Here is an 18,001-nt window from a genome sequence, read left to right as displayed (position 1 = left end):
CTCCTCACTATGGACCCACAATGTCCTCCTCTCCCCACTATGGACCCCACAATGTCCTCCTCTCCTCACTATGGACCCCACAATGTCCTCCTCTCCTCACTATGGACCCACAATGTCCTCCTCTCCCCACTATGGACCCCACAATGTCCTCCTCTCCTCACTATGGACCCCACAATGTCCTCCTCTCCCCACTATGGACCCACAATGTCCTCCTCTCCCCATTATGGACCCCACAATGTCCTCCTCTCCTCACTATGGACCCCACAATGTCCTCCTCTCCTCACTATGGACCCACAATGTCCTCCTCTCCCCACTATGGACCCCACAATGTCCTCCTCTCCCCACTATGGACCCCACAATGTCCTCCTCTCCTCACTATGGACCCCACAATGTCCTCCTCTCCCCACTATAGACCCACAATGTCCTCCTCTCCCCACTATGGACCCACAATGTCCTCCTCTCCCCACTATAGACCCACAATATCCTCCTCTCCCCACTATGGACCCACAATGTCCTCCTCTCCCCACTATGGACCCACAATGTCCTCCTCTCCCCACTATGGACCCACAATGTCCTCCTCTCCCCACTATGAACCCACAATGTCCTCCTCTCCCCACTATGGACCCACAATGTCCTCCTCTCCCCACTATGGACCCACAATGTCCTCCTCTCCCCACTATGGACCCACAATGTCCTCCTCTCCCCACTATGGACCCACAATGTCCTCCTCTCCCCACTATGGACCCACAATGTCCTCCTCTCCCCACTATGGACCCACAATGTCCTCCTCTCCCCACTATGGACCCACAATGTCCTCCTCTCCCCACTATGGACCCACAATGTCCTCCTCTCCCCCCTATGGACCCACAATGTCCTCCTCTCCCCACTATGGACCCCACAATGTCCTCCTCTCCTCACTATGGACCCCACAATGTCCTCCTCTCCTCACTATGGACCCCACAATGTCCTCCTCTCCCCACTATGGACCCCACAATGTCCTCCTCTCCCCACTATGGACCCCACAATGTCCTCCTCTCCTCACTATGGACCCCACAATGTCCTCCTCTCCTCACTATGGACCCACAATGTCCTCCTCTCCTCACTATGGACCCACAATGTCCTCCTCTCCCCACTATGGACCCCACAATGTCCTCCTCTCCTCACTATGGACCCCACAATGTCCTCCTCTCCTCACTATGGACCCACAATGTCCTCCTCTCCCCACTATGGACCCCACAATGTCCTCCTCTCCTCACTATGGACCCCACAATGTCCTCCTCTCCCCACTATGGACCCACAATGTCCTCCTCTCCCCATTATGGACCCCACAATGTCCTCCTCTCCCCACTATGGACCCACAATGTCCTCCTCTCCCCACTATGGACCCACAATGTCCTCCTCTCCCCACTATGGACCCACAATGTCCTCCTCTCCCCTCTATGGACCCCACAATGTCCTCCTCTCCCCACTATGGACCCCACAATGTCCTCCTCTCCCCACTATGGACCCCACAATGTCCTCCTTTCCCCACTATGGACCCCACAATGTCCTCCTCTCCCCACTATGGACCCCACAATGTCCTCCTCTCCCCACTATGGACCCACAATGTCCTCCTCTCCCCACTATGGACCCACAATGTCCTCCTCTCCCCACTATGGACCCACAATGTCCTCCTCTCCTCACTATGGACCCCACAATGTCCTCCTCTCCCCACTATGGACCCACAATGTCCTCCTCTCCCTATATGGACCCACAATGTCCTCCTCTCCCCACAATGTCCTCCTCTCCCCACTATGGACCCACAATGTCCTCCTCTCCCCACTATGGACCCACAATGTCCTCCTCTCCCCACTATGGACCCACAATGTCCTCCTCTCCCCACAATGTCCTCCTCTCCCTATATGGACCCACAATGTCCTCCTCTCCCCTCTATGGACCCACAGTGTCCTCCTCTCCCCTCTAAGGACCCACAGTGTCCTCCTCTCCCCACAATGTCCTCGTCTCCCCTCTATGGACCCACAGTGTCCTCCTCTCCCCTCTATGGACCCACAATGTCCTCCTCTCCCCACAATGTCCTCGTCTCCCCTCTATGGACCCACAGTGTCCTCCTCTCCCCTCTATGGACCCACAATGTCCTCCTCTCCCCACAATGTCCTCGTCTCCCCTCTATGGACCCACAGTGTCCTCCTCTCCCCTCTATGGACCCACAGTGTCCTCCTCTACCCTCTATGGACCCACAGTGTCCTCATCTCCCCCCTATGGACCCACAGTGTCCTCATCTCCCCCCTATGAACCCACAATGTCCTTTACTTCCTTCTATGGCTATGACTTCTCTAGGAACTCTACTGCACAGCAGTGTTTCTCAAACAGTGTGCCTCCAGCTGTTGCAAAGCTACAACTACCAGCATGCTGGTAGTTGTAGTTTTGCAACAGCTGGAGACACACTATCTGGAAAACACTGCTGTGCACACCTAGTGATGCCCCGCTAAACACACATATATATATATATATACAACCCGCCCTCCCCTAGCCCCATGGCGCCTGTTCACACCTCCCCGTGCGGTTTGTTTGCCCTCACACAGGTAACGTGTAAAACCCGCAGCCCTGATAAGCCCAGTGCGCCACAGCTTCCCCGGCTCCCGCCGCTCACTACACCCGACAGCCTTTGCGGCGGCCAACGTACTTTGCGAAAGGGTTGCTGGGAAACGTAGTCTCTTTCGCTGCAGTGTTGCGCGATCGAGACAGGAGAAAGAACTACGTTTCCCGTAGTGCTCCGCGCTCCGGCGGCCGGGACAGCTTTGTTTGCAGAGGGCTTGGCAGGAGCGGAGCAGCCGGGGCTTTAATATTTGTTTGAGTCGTTTGGCTCCTGGGTGACTGCAGCTCCGGGAGAGCAGGTAATGGGGCACAGACCGGGGCATTAAATGGGGCACAGACTGGGGCATTAAATGGGGCACTACCTTCTCTTTATATGAGGGGATAACTATGTCACTGAAGTTTTGTGCTTGTTGCTTCTTCCCTGATAAGTTGTTTGTGTTGTTGCTATGTCTGTTATTGCTGCTATAACTATGCATGCTGCTTGTCATATCGTCTCAGTTTAGGATGGAAGAACCTATAGCTGTCTCTATATTTCTGACATTTAAAAAATGTTTTTTTTTATTTTTTTTTTTAAATATATTTTGCATAGTATGCACAGTGGTTGACACTATTTAAAGGGAACCTGTCACTTGTTTTCAGCCTATATATATAGCATGCAGTATAATATTTCCTACCATTATTGGTAGGGTGGGTTCACGCCACGATTTTGCTATACGGTTTCATAAAAAAAACAAAACGTATGCAACTGTACAGAAAACTGTGCCCATAGACTTCCCATTCAAAACTGTATGCACCATAATGTATATGGTTGTCTCCGTTTTTCAAACCATACTTTTTTGTCTTCCGGACAGAAAACTGCGTCCTACCACGGTTTTTGGTCTGGGTGAAAAACCGTATTAAACCGTATACGTTTTTTTTTTTTTTTTAACATGGGAGTCAATGGGAACCATATAGAACCGTATGTCCGTAGGATTCCATCCGGTTTTCACCATACGGTTATTGATTTAGCAAAGCTTTTTTTTCAAACAAGAGAAACTTTATTCTTAATGGAGTGAAAAGTTACAAACGTATACGTTTTTTTCTTTTCTTAAAAAAACGGATGCAACCGGACATCATTTTTCAAACCTTATACAGATAAAAATTTGTACACACGTTTTGAGGAATCCGTTTTTAAAAAAAATCAAAAAACCTGATACCGGAACTGTATTGCAAAAAATGTGGTGTGAACTCAGCCGTATAAAAAAATTGAACTTTAAAAATTGTTGCGCGCAATATTTTAATTACCCGCAAATAGTCATGTGAGTGGTCGCAGTCAGAAGCGTAAATTGTAGCTTCCGGACCCCGATGCAAAAATCTGCAACAGGGCCCCGTATGTCAATTAAAATACTTGTTCTCTTATGGGGCAGGAGTGCTTTGGGGCCCTCTTATGCACTAGGGCCCCGGTGCAACTGCAACCTCTATAGCTACGCCCCTGGTCGCAGTGTTCTGCGCTGTCATCACAACTGTTGGGGGCGCAATTGACAGCGCGGGGATGCCCTGATCTCGGCAAGCTATTTTGGAAATCTTGCGGTATTCTGTGATGATCCTTACACTGACGAGCCTCCTGCTGCTGGGCACGCAGAGATTTTGGCACTCGCTCGCTGGGATCGGGGTGTGCCTCAGTCTTGCCCCCAACAGTCACGATTACAATGACTATTATGACTAGTTGCGGGTAATTTAAATATTCCATGAAACGATTTTTATAAGTTATAAAGTTTATCCAGGAATATAAAAACAGCACCACACCTGCTCTAAGATTGGGTGGGGTATTACAACTTGACTAAGTTCAATTTAAAAGGGTACTCCGAAGGAAAATAAAATATATTTTCAAATGAACTGGTGCCAGAAAGTTAAGCAAACATATTTGTTAATAACTTCTATTTTAAAATAATAGAAAATCTTAATCCTTCCAGTACTTATCAGCTGCTGTATGCTCCAGAGGAAGTTGTGTAGTTCTTTCCTCTCTGTCCTTGTCAGGAACTGTCCAAAGAAAGAAAGCTTTTACTATGGGGGTTTTGCTCATTTTCTGGACTGTTCCTGACACGGACAGAGATGGCAGCAGAGAGCACTGTGTGGTCAGACAGGAAAGAACTACACAGCTTCCTCTGGAGCATACAGCAGCTGAGAAGTACTGGAAGAGTTTAGGATTTTTAAATGGTTGTGCTATGTCCAGCTAGGTCTTCTTTTATATGCAGGATCAGTGGGGATAACCTGTGCATAAATGTTCTACTTGAGACGTGATCCCAAACATGTGGCTCTCCAGCTGTTGCAAATGTATATCTCCCAGCGTACACGGACAGTCTTTGGCTGCTGGGAGTTGTAGTTTTGCACCAGGTTATAGATCACCGTCCTAGTGTATGTAGATGACAGTTTTCCTGGGTGGACATTTCCTATGCTAGTTTTTCTCAACCAGTGTGCCTCCAGCTGTTGCAAAACTACAACTCCCAGCATGCCCGGACAGCCTTTGGATGTCCGGGCATGCTGGGAGTTGTAGTTTTGCAACAGCTGGAGACACCTTGTTTGAGAAACCCTGCCGTATACAGTTATTGCAGATGTCAGGGCAACATAATAAATGTCGCTTGCTCCTCTGTCTAAAGTATAATGGACGTCATCTTCTTAGAACCTGAATTGCAACAATTCTCTCCAACTCTCCGTTGTGCCTCTGTCTCTTTAAATGCGCTTATGTGTTACAACTTGGTTACCACAACGATCGGTTCTGGCCTGTGCGTTCCTGATGGGTTGGTTGGAACGCTTGTGCACACTGAAGAAATTGGCGCTTATTGCGTGTGGAATTTTACAGTGGAAATAAGTGTCCGAAATCAAACTCCCATTGACTAAATGGGTTTTTTTCTGGGCAGATTCCACCAAAAGAATGAGCGTGTTCGGAATCCGTTACCTCACTGGAAGTGCCGCTACAGAACGTTTGTTGTGTGAACTGTGCAGCAGATTCCCATTGAAATGGGAAGCAGCTGCAGGCGGAATCCTATAGTATGGACGGGTCAATCGGTTTAACGGGAACCTTTTAAAAATATTATCAGGAGCAGGAAGAACTGAGAAGATTAATATATAGTTTTAGGGGAAAGTTTCAGATAAGTTGTAACTTCATTCATCTAAATGTCTGTTCAGTCTGGGCTTTGGAGTCCAGTGGGCGGGCCTATTTAGAGACTGACATCTGTATATGCACACTTCTACATGGAAGGCTGTCAATCACTGAATAGGACCGCCCACTGGACTCCAATGCACAGACTGTACAAAGATTTAGATAAATGATAATCAGCTCCTCCTGCTCTGTAAGGGAATGTTCACATTCAGATTTTCCACTATGAGATTCCAGGCGGATTTATTCTGCGTGCAGCAGCCTCCATTAGGATTGGCACTTAATGTCTCCACAGATATTGAAGAGGTACTCTGCTGGAAAACAAATTTTTTTTAAATCAATTGGTGCCAGAAAGTTAAAAGATTTGTAAATCACTTCTATTTAAAAATCTTAATCCTTCCAGTACTTATCAGCTGCTGTATACTACACGGGAAGTTCTTTTCTTTTTTTTTTTTTATTTCCTTTCTGCCTGACCACAGTGCTCTCTGCTGACACCTCTGTCCATGTCAGGAACTGTCCAGAGCAAAATAGTTTTGCTGTGGGGATTTGCTCATGCTCTGGACAGTTCCTAAAATGGACAGTGGTGTCAGCAGAGAGCACTGTGCTCAGGAAGAAAGGAAATTCAAAAATAAAAGAACTTCCTCTGTAGCATACAGCAGCTGATAAGTACTGGAAAGATTACGATTTTTAAATAGAAGGAATTTACAAATCTGTTTAAAGAGGCACTGTCATTGTTAAAAACTTTTCATAAATTGCAGGACTCATTATAATGACATTTCACAATATACACCTGTTAAAAAAAAAAAAATGTACATTTTTAACCTGAAATTCAAGCTCAAAATAGCCACCACTAGGGGTCGCCTGTCTTTTAGCCAGACAGACTAGTCTAGATTTTACAGCATACTGGATACCGGCCATAAAGCATACCGGTATCCAGTATAGGAGATTTCTATTGTGTATGCAAAACTACAGATAAAGGATGTGTGGACATGCTGGGAGCTGTAGTTTTACAACAGCTGGAGGCAACACTGCTCTAACACAGTTCTTTACAAACATTGCAGCTTCAGTTGTTACTAAACTACAACTCCCAGCATGCTGAAATAGTCAAAGCTTTCTCGGACTCCTGAATGACAAAGAAGTTGATCAGACATTCAGGAATCTGTATTGAATGACACACATAGTGACAGCTATGCTGATTAGCATCCAGCTTTACTAGGAGAAGATAAAACAGATAGAACATGTATTCATAAAAATGCTGTATTTTTATCTAAAAAAAAATCCTTGCACTAATTTTATAAAGATCTCTTCTTATATTTATACATTTTATCCTGTTTTGAATTCACCATAATGTCTTCTGATTACTGCAGGCAAGCTCCAAGTATCTTCCTGACACATGACACAGAATAAAACCAGAGAGGAAAGGGTTACAGAGTAGAGAGTACTGATTGGCTGACTGCACAGGCTTGCTCCTGTGAGGGAGACAGACTGACACGCCCCCTCCAGCCTGCACAATGAAAAAGTAACTCACCAGCAGATAAATGCTTATATCTCTGGATATATAGGTCCGAGACACATAAGAATTATATGCACATGATCAGGAATGGGTCCTGAGTAACATATCACTTTTTTTTCTTTTTTTTTGCACTATGACAGGTACGCTTTAACTTTCTGGCACCAATTGATAAAAAAAAAAAATAATAATAATTCCAGCGGATTACCCCTTTAAGGTTCTGGGCAGATTCCAATGAAGGAACAAATATGTCCTTGACGAAAGTTGCGCTACGGAACTTCTTACGTGTGAACTAAGCAGCGGAATTGCATTGAAATCAATGGGAGACTGCTGGAGCGGATTCCGTTAGGAACTTCCTTTTGGAAATTTAGAGTGGAATTTCCATAGTGTGAATGTAGCCTAACATGGTGCTGAAGGTTCAGACCACTTGTTTACCATGACCGGCTCCCTTTAAACTTTTTCTTTTCTTGAGGAGTAGCTTGCAGAGTATTTGTTCAGTATGGTTTGTAGTCCCCAGGTAGGTACAGATGGCTGCTACCTTGTACTGGCTAATTATTATTACAAAGGGAGATCTCCTGAACAATCAGGTGAATTTATCAATGTTTACACTAGAAAAATGGTGTCAAATGTTTTTTTCTTTTTTGTGCAATTGTTTGTTTTTACAAAACTTTTCAGCAAACCCCACACAACCAAAACACTTATACATTTTCCCCAATGTTTCCACCACTGGCGGATCCCCTACTCCCAATACCCAAAGCTGTGATTTGTTAATTTATTTGTCAAACAGAAATTAATTTGGCATCTCTTCTGTAAAAGTGTAAAACATTTGGGCAATAGGTTATGGGGAGGTGCCATACAAAAAGCCCCATTATCTGATGAATCCCCCAGTGTTTTACTGTGCTGCATCGATGGTATGGCCATATACCCACATGAACATGGGGCCAAGTTATTGGCTGCTACAGTTATGGGGGTATACAGGCATGTCATCGCTGCCACACAGCCATTTGCAGCAGGGACCACTGGAGTGGCGGCATTGGGATGACAAGGGATTCATCAGGTGAGTATTGGTTCTTTTGGTTATTTCATTCCATTTCCCGCTTGGCCAATTTTTTTTCTCTCATTTTTGTAAACTTCTTAAAGGGGTACTCCGCTGCTCAGCATTTGGAACAAATTGTTCTGAATGCTGGAGTTGGCGCCGGGAGCTCGTGATGCCATAGCCCCGACCCCCTAATGGTGTCACGCTCCGCCCCCTCAATGCAAGTCTATGGGAAGGGGGCGTGACAGCCGCCTCCTCCCATAGTCTTGCATTGAGGGGGCGGAGCGTGACATAATGAGGACGCGGGCTATGACTTTATGAGCTCCCGGGTCCAGTTTTCGGAACAGTTTATTCCAAACACTGAGCAGCGGAGTACCCCTTTAACAGTTGGGTACATATATATCTATACCTATCTATGTATAATATATATATTCTATATCAATTTTTTATTTTTTTTTTAATGAAAAAAACACATCAGTTTTACATCACTAAAGGTGGCAGTTTCCTCCCCTATTTTATTTGATAGTTTTAAATCTAAAAACGAAGGCCTTCTTTTTGAGGCTTAAAAGGAGCCTCAAAATACGCCTTATAGCACACAGCTGTACTGATATATCTTCTTTTATTTCAGTGTCCACCACATCAATATGGAATTAACCCTGCAGTTTCTGTAGAGCTCTAATAACCAGAAGAATATGCCAGAGATGATTTCTTCTCCTGATCTCAGCAGTGAACCTGAGTTAATGGCGCAGTACATGTCGAACATTACACGCGCTGGAGTCATTGTCAATTCTGCTTTCCCCAACCTGGAATCGGGTGGAGACGTGCAGACGCTGAGGCCACCCAGTGCCCTCTCCGGAATGCGGGTTCCCACGCCCTTCTCTGGCAGCAGTAGCCTATTAAGTGAGGACTCTTTTGAAACCCAAAATCCTGGCAATAAACCACTACACCATAAGCAGGACCATGCAGGACATGTGTCATTACATAAAGACCCTGACTGGGAAGGGAGCAGGAGTCGACCACACAGCAGACTACTACTCAGACAGGAGGAGGTTTTAAGAGAAGAACTCAATGATCCACTATTAAAAAAACTTGAACAGGTAAAGCAGACATGGATTTATCATTGGTATAGTGATTCCTATTGCTGTTTACTTTAAAGAGTTCATCCAGCTTTGCTCCAGCTACAGAATATATTAAAATTCCCGGGCAACGTCACAGTCTAAGAATTTTCCCTAATGTATTATGATCTGTATACATATTTGCCAAAAGTCCCATGCAAGTCTATGGGATTTCTGGCAAATCTGTTTCCAGATCGCAATAGTCTCAGGCACTGAAATTGGCCGGAAATTTTTTAAAAACGAGATCCTGCCACCGGAGCAACAGTGGATGTACATCCAGGGTTAAAGGGGTACTCCAGTGGATTTTTTTTTTTTTTTTAAATCAACTGGTGCCAGAAAGTTAAACAGATTTGTAAATTCCCAAACAATGAAGGTAGAAAAAGCGGAGCACTCACCACATCAGGCTTCTTGTTGCGATTAAACTTTATTCATGTAATCTTCAGCAGATACAAGCAGGGGTGTGCGGGTGGGCGTGCCCTCTCGGTGACGGCCCGTTTGGTGCCGAATCGCTTCGTCAGGCACCCCTGCACCCCCGTCCGCACACCCCTGAAGACTACATGAATAAAGTTTAATCGCAACAAGAAGCCTGATGTGGTGAGTGCTCCACTTTTTCTACCTTCATTGTTTGGACGTGACTCACCTGTTTACTGCGAGCGTTGAAGCACCATTATTGGCACCTCCAGCGGTTGCAAGGGGACATTACTAAAACCCGGTAATTTTACACCATGTAGCGTGAATACAGTAGTGGATCATTTCCAAAGGATAGGGGATAAGATGTCAGATCGCCGGGGTCCCGCTGCTAGGGACCCCCGGGATCGCCGATGCGGCACCGCGCTATCATTACTGCACAGAGCGAGTTCGCTCTGTACGTAATGAAGGGCGATACAGGGGCCGGAGAGTCACTACATCACGGCTCCGCCCCTCGTGATGTCTAGGGGCAGAGTACCCCTTTAAGCTAACAATCGAGTTTACAAGTTTTTATAGCCTTAGCTGTATGGCAGCAGTTTTTCCAATGGTTTACAGCTTCAGTCTTGAACTATTGACCCTCCATTCCCTTCACTTATGCAAGTGTCTCTAGTCCTGCAAAAAACATATTTACTTAATCCCTTATCAGTGAGAGGCTAGGTTACCCATGGGTTCCCTGTAACAGCAGAACACAACATTATGGAAAGTATAAGTATTGCCGCTCCTAATTGTGCGTTGTGTGCCATATAGTAAAGCACATGAAAAGCATGCTTCATCACAGTCACTTAATGTGTTCGTTTTGCGGTTACATGAGGCACTGCATGCATTGGTCTTTATTCTTATAGTAGAGAATTCATTAATTATAACTTTTTGTGAATTGGGACATTTAAACTTGCTTTTTTTTTTTTTATTCCAATCTAAATTTAGTTGGAGTCTGAGTCGGAGTCGGTGCATTGTTTGCCGACTCCAGGTACCCAAAATTTCGTCGGACTCCTCGACTCCGACTCCACAGCCCTGATGAGATTTGTAAATTACTTCTATTAAAAAAAAAAATCTTAACCCTTCCAGTACTTTTTAGCAGCTGTATGTGTCACGATTCGGCTGGCTGGAGGTGGATCCTCTGTGCCAGAGAGGGATTGGCGTGGACCGTGTCGGTGGACCGGTTCTAAGTTGCTACTGGTATTCACCAGAGCCCGCCGCAAAGCGGGATGGTCTTGCAGCGGCGGTAGCAACCAGGTCGTATCCACCGGCAACGGCTCAACCTCTCTGACTGCTGAGATAGGTGTGGTACAAGGGATAAGGCAAGAGCAAGGTCGGACGTAGCAGAAGGTCAGGGCAGGCAGCAAGGATCGTAGTCAGGGGCAACGGCAGGAGGTCTGGAACACAGGTTAGGAACACACAAGGAAACGCTTTCAATGGCAACAAGATCCGGCGAGGGAGTGCAGGGGAAGTGAGGTATAAGTAGGGAGTGCACAGGTGAAGGTACTGATTAAAACCTGCTGCGCCAATCAGTGGCGCACCGGCCCTTTAAATCGCAAAGACCCGGTGCGCGCGCGCGGCCACGCGCGCCGGGACAGCACAGACGGGGAACGGGTCTGGTAAGGGAATCGAGATGCGCATCGCGAGCGGGCGCGCCCCGCATCGCGAATCGCATCCCGACTGGGAGTATTATCGCAGCGCACCCGGTCGGCAGGTCTGACCGGGGCGCTGTGAATAAGAGAATAAGAGAACGCTGTGAGCGCTCCGGGGAGGAGCAGTATGCTATAGAGAAAATGATTTTCTTTTTTAATTTCTTTTTTGTCTTGTCCACAGTGCTCTCTGCTGACACCTGATGACCGTATCAGGAACTGTCCAGAGCAGGAGAAAATCCCCACTGCAAACCTACGCTGCTCCGGACAGTTCCTGACACAGACACATGTCAGCAGAGAGCACTGTGTAAAAGACCAGAAAGAAATTCAAAAAGAATAGAATTTCCTCTGTAGCATACATCTGCTAAAAAGTACTGGAAGGGTAAAGATTTTTTTAATAGAAGTAATTTACAAATCTATTTAACTTTCCGGCACCAGTTCGACCGGAATCCCCCTTTAAAAAGGAACTTGAAATAGTGTGACACTTGTCTATGAGTTGTTTGGTATTGCAGCTGAGTAGGGTGGGGGTGGGCAAGCGCAATACCAAAAACTGCTCAAGGACAAGTGGGGTGTGGTTTCTGGCATAAAAGCCATCGAATACTGGACAACCCCTTTCAATTTAAAGGGGTTATCCAGGAAAAAAACATATTTTTAAATACCAACTGGCTCCAGAAAGTTAAACAGATTTCTAAATTACTTTTATTAAAAAATCCTAATCCTTTCAGTACTTACGAGCTGCTGAAGTTGAGTTGTTCTTTTCTGTCTAAGTGCTCTCTGATGACACGTGTCTCGGAAACTGTCCAGAGTAGAAGCAAATCCCCATAGCAAACCTCTTCTACTCTGTGCAGTTCCCGAGAGAAGCAGAGATGTCAGCAGAGAGCACTGTTGCCAGACAGAAAAGAACAACTCAACTTCTGCAGCTGATAATTATTGGAAGGATTAAGATTTTTTTTAATAGAAGTAATTTACAAATCTGTTTAACTTTCTGGAGCCAGTTGATAAAAAATAAAAAAAATAAAAGGGTGATTTTTTTATTTACTTATTTTTTTTAAGTCTTAACTCTTAACTCTATTCATTGTGCAGTCATGTGTGATAATGTGCGCAGGAGGTCACCCATTGTAAAACCTATTGACGGTTTGATTCTTCTTACGTTTGCTCAATGTGAAGTGCCTAAGGAGTGTTTCTCAACCTGGCACTAAACTTTTTCTGTTAATGCAACAACTACGCACATTGATGGGCTGTGGTTTTTGGAGGAGCACCATACCTTACCTGCAAGTTTATGAAACCCAAAAAAATAAAAAATAAATAAATTAAAAAATTATAATAGTAATAATAATAATTAATAATAATAAAAAATAAAAAAATATCCTGGTCAGACTCCCATGATCAGTTGATTGAAGTGGCAATGGCGCTATTGTTTTTAATAATATGAACTGTAATACAAGGTACAACCGCTACTAATCCGACAATCACATTTTAGATAAATGATAGATTTTTGGGTTCAGACATTGTTTTAAACCAGTGTTTCCCAACCAGGGTGCCTCCAGCTGTTGCAAAACTACAACTCCCAGCATGCCCGGACAGCCGTTGGCTGTCCGGGCATGCTGGAAGTTGTAGTTTTGCAACAGCTGGAGGCATGCTTGTTGGGAAACACTGTTCTAGACAATCTGTGAACAAACACAACAGCTAAGGCCCATGTACACTAGAGAAATTCCGAGTGAAATGCCTCCAGTGTGCATAGGCCCTAACTGTCAATGGAGAAGGCACATGTCCTAGCGCCAACTGATTCTGGTGTTGCCTTAAACCAAAACTAAAGCTATGTTCACATGGTGGAATGTCTGCAAAGAAAATTTCTGTGCGGACATTCCACAGACGGCAGAACATGCCGGCACTAGCACTGCTCGGAAATGCACCATCACAGATGGCAATGCGTTCCCGTGCGGACTCTGCAAAAAAAAAATAGCCATATTTATTCAGTAGAATCCCATTGAAATAATTGCAGCGAAATGTGGGAGCTCCGCACGGAAATTCTAATGTGTGAGCATAGCCGAAGAGTGTAAACAAAGGGAGTGAGAAATTTAAAGGAAGAATTTATGCTTGCTGGAGCCACTTCTGGCTGTTAAAAAAATAAATAAATAAATAAATAAAAATAAATATATATATATATATATATATATATATATATATATATATATTAATTAAATATATAGTGTATGTGTGTGTGTGTATATATATATATATATATATATATATATATATATATATACACACACACACATACACTATATATTTAATTAATATATATATATATATATATATATATATATTAATTAAATATATAGTGTATGTGTGTGTGTATATATATATATATATATATATATATATATATATATATATATATATAAATTTACATTTATTATAGTAAAAAAAGGATATATTCCAAATAGGTGAGAGCCATCTATAGGGCCCTTGCAGATGCTCTTTAGTATATGGTGTTGCTATCCTAATTGATGCATATATAGAATGGTTATACAGATAGAATAAACAGGTATCCAACCTGTGTAGGTCAAAGATTTGGCATATAAAAAAAGTAAATTAATAGAGCATATTAATGTGCTATATTAAAGGGGTACTCCGCCCCTAGACATCTTATCCCCTATCCAAAGGATAGGGGATAAGATGTCAGATAGCGGGGGGTCCCGCCGCTGGGGACCCCCGGGATCTACCATTCAGAACCCACCCTTAGCGGCTTCCGGAACCGCTGGAGGTCCTCAGGCTGAGTCCATCTCGACCATGAGGACAGAGCATAATGACGTCACGACTCCGCCCCCGTGTGACGTCACGCTCTGCCCCCTCAGCCCCCTCCCATAGGCTTGCATTGAGGGGGCAGAGCGTTATGTCACACAGGGGCGGAACTGTGTCTTCACTATGCTCCAACCCCGTGATCGCCAGTAATCAGACCCGGAGCGAACACGCTCCGGGGACTGATTCTAATGGGGTGCGGCGTGGAAGATCACGGGGGTCCCCAGCGGCGGGACCCCCGCGATCAGGGATCCTTATTCCCTATCCTTTGGATAGGGGATAAGATGTCTTAGCACCGGAGTACCCCTTTAATTTACCTTTTTATATGCCATACACTGGCTTATTGTCTCTTTGCAATACCACAAACACAGTCATTTGGTACACGGTGTCAACTGTGGCTCTTGTTTTTTAGCCTATCCATCTTGTCAGCCGTCAGAATTATGCAATGCTTTGGTAAGCCTGACATTCATATTACATTGTTTGTTTGCTTTGTAGCTTAAAGAAATACAGCAGCAGAAACAAGAGCAACTAAAGCAGAAGCAGATGGAACAGCTAAACAAGCTCATGGAAGAGCAGAAACAGCTGCTAAATCTGGTGACGCGGCAGCCGGCATACACAGGTGTGTATTATCCCCTTGTTTTTAAAGGGATTGTTCATATAAAATAGCTTCAGTTATGGATGTATTTCATAGACATTCTCTGCTGCCCCCTCCTATAAAGTCTGCTTTGTACATTAAGGGCCCTATTACACAATCCAACCCTCCACTGTTGACGGCTTGATCACGTGCTGGATGGGCCACAAAAAACAACTGCTGTGAATTTTGCTGGGGGGGGCCTTAAAGGAACCTGTCATCACTTTCATGCTACCTAAACCATTAGTCAAGGGGCGAGCCCTGGCCTCAGTGACTGGCATCTGGGATCACTCTGATACCAGTGATTTAACCCTCTAGATGCTGCAGTTAATAGCAATAGGTAGTTATTTGACAAGGGCTGTTCCTGTCAGATCTCCTGTTGGCACCCCTAGAAAGAAAGTGCGGGGTGCCAATTGGTTGCCATAGCACATAAGGAAAAATAATTAATTTTGGGGATCAAGTGTGTATTTATTTATTTTTTTTAAATATAGTAAAACAGCAAAATATATAAATTGGTGTTCACTGTAATCATACTGACCTGCAAAATAAAGTTAACAAGGCAGTTAATTAAATTTAGGGCTCAAGTGTGTGTGTGTGTGTGTGTGTGTATATATATATATATATATATATTATATATATATATTATAATATATTATATATATTATTATATATATTATTATATTTATATATATACATACGTAATCCACTGAGGTACTTGTCCGTACCGTATATTGTTAGGTCTCCCAATGATGTGTAGAACAATTAGTAGTGCAAAGGGAACCTTTTAAATTATTTTATTGTATAAACATAACACTCGTGGTAGTGATTAAAATCTGTATTAGCCACCATACACTACTTATATTGCCGCATCCATTAGTAGAGATGTATCACAAGTTGTAGTCCATATGTTCCTTTAGGCCACAATGTTCATTAGTGCGTTTTTAAAGTTCATATGAGAGTGTGCGTTTTCTACTTATTATTCAAGGTGCGCTAGTACATTTGTGACCTCTGTCTTCTGTACGTGCCTCCCACACACCTTGATTGTCCATGTGTGGTAACCGTACTGGTTATGTGCATATGTTAACAGAAGTATTGGATGTGCTTTTATTATTCATAGAGGTATTTCGATTATGTGCCTCTATAGCAGCTTAATGTCCATCTGTTAGTGGCAAAATATGTCACAGTCTTTTGGATATTTGCACATAGAACGATGCATATTGCACATTTTGATTATGTCTATTTGAATTATTGCACACACTTATTGCACATATTCCTTAATACACATAGCACTTATTGCACTTATCTCTTTTTCGGCTTCTCAAGTAGTTGGTGCTTCTAGTTTCTTTCGGATGGGAGCCTCTTTATAGGTAATTGCCGGTCCGACGCGTTTCCTCTTGCGATTCTTCCGGGACTTGTTTTCAGCTTTTTTTACTCCTCCTGTATCCTTTTTAGATGCGGCACTGATGACGGCCGTCTGATGCGGCAATATAAGTAGTGTATGGTGGCTAATACAGATTTGAATCACTACCACGAGTGTTATGTTTATACAATAAAATAATTTAAAAGGTTCCCTTTGCGCTACTAATTGTTCTATATATATATATATATATATATATATATATATATATATATATATATATATAAAAAATTAAATATAGTAAAACAGCAAAATATATAAATTGGTGGTCCTGCCGCTGGGGACCCCCCGCAATTTCAGGGCCATCAGTGGAGATCACTTGGAGCTTCTGTGTTCGTGACGTCATGCCGAGCCCCCTCCATTCATGTCTATGGGAGGGGGCGTGACGGCTACTACGGAAGGGGTTGTGGCGGGTTTGCTTGCCAGAGCAGAGTTCGCTCCGTGCACTAGATGACTGGGGTGCCGCAGTGGAGATCGCAGGGGTCCCCAGCGGCAGGACCCCCACGATTAGACATCTTATCCCATATCCTTTGGATAAGGGATAAGATTTTTTTACGGTGGAGTACCCCTTTAAGCCCAGTGCCAAGTTTGGGGCATTGTCCTGTCCTGACATTCAGTTAATATTTGTTATGTATACAAAAACCCACCCCTCAAGACTAGTATCAGATACCTGATGAATGAATGAATGACCAAACTGAATTGATATAAATTAAGATCGTGATTCAGTTATGATACTACAAAATAATATAAAATGTTATTAAAATACAATAAGTGCAAATAAACTTCATAGCACAGGGCCCTTGTGCAGAGGTAATATAAGAGCATATGTTATATCATAATAATATACACCGATAACTTGCACTGCTATAGAAAGTTGTATTAGTGGATTTTTTGATAATCCGGTATCTTATAGTCCAGACGGTAATGTAATGCCCCGTAGATAAGATAGGGCTCCGATGTAGCAAATGAAAGATGGTAAATGAGAATATAGTTACCAACCTGATATCCTCAGCAGTAGTCGCCTATGGACAGATGGTGAGGTCCGCAATGCTTGGATGGTATACAACGCTGGCGTGCGTTACCGCGGCGGTCTGCCTGCCACAGACCAAGTTGGAATTGATGCCGCTCCCAAGATGCTCGCTATTAGATGGTATTAGGCGGCCTCTGGATGCAGACCTCTTGGTGTCCTATCGTGTGTGACGTCACAGGCAATCGGCAAGATTGTGTGGAAGCTGGATCAGGATAGCACGGTTGACTTGGCGAAGATCTTTGGCTGCAATTTGAAGTTGGTACCAAGTCCTCAGGTAAGTGTGTGCTCAATGGATATCGGTGATGCGGTAAAAAACTTTTTGTAAAACCTAGACACGTTTCAGGGCACTGGTTTGTCAGAACGGCCCTTTCGTCAGTAGGCATATATGGTTTCTGAAGCTATAAGTCCTTTATATAGTTATCCGGTCACAATCAAATTGATAAGGCAAAGGTGATGCTTTAGGAACAGACAAAACTTAAAATGGATCGCGGAAGGCGATTATACACTTGTAAATCCCGACCTGGAATCATTTTAACACAAATGGCTAAATATATAATTGCGGATTTTATTGCACTGTGTGTATAGGTATATGAATAAAATCATAAAATAAATACAAACAATGCAATATAATAAAAA

General features: G+C 43.9%; 1 protein-coding gene across 1 annotated transcript in view; it reads left to right on the top strand.

Annotated features, from left to right (window-relative positions):
- Nucleotides 1-2,629: 2,629 nt before the first annotated feature.
- Nucleotides 2,630-18,001, top strand: part of CENPJ (centromere protein J) — a 70,759-nt gene continuing 55,387 nt past the window's right edge. The window contains exons 1-3 of the mRNA XM_056561688.1: nt 2,630-2,894; nt 8,906-9,374; nt 14,783-14,906. Of these exons, the coding sequence (XP_056417663.1) occupies nt 8,970-9,374; nt 14,783-14,906 (529 nt within the window). The 5' untranslated portion in view covers nt 2,630-2,894; nt 8,906-8,969. The remainder of the gene's footprint in view (nt 2,895-8,905; nt 9,375-14,782; nt 14,907-18,001) is intronic.

This window comes from Hyla sarda, chromosome 2, assembly GCF_029499605.1.
Source record: "Hyla sarda isolate aHylSar1 chromosome 2, aHylSar1.hap1, whole genome shotgun sequence".
Classification (NCBI taxonomy): domain Eukaryota; kingdom Metazoa; phylum Chordata; class Amphibia; order Anura; family Hylidae; genus Hyla; species Hyla sarda.
Note: the sequence above shows the minus strand (reverse complement) of the source record. Positions and strands in the feature narration are given on the sequence as shown.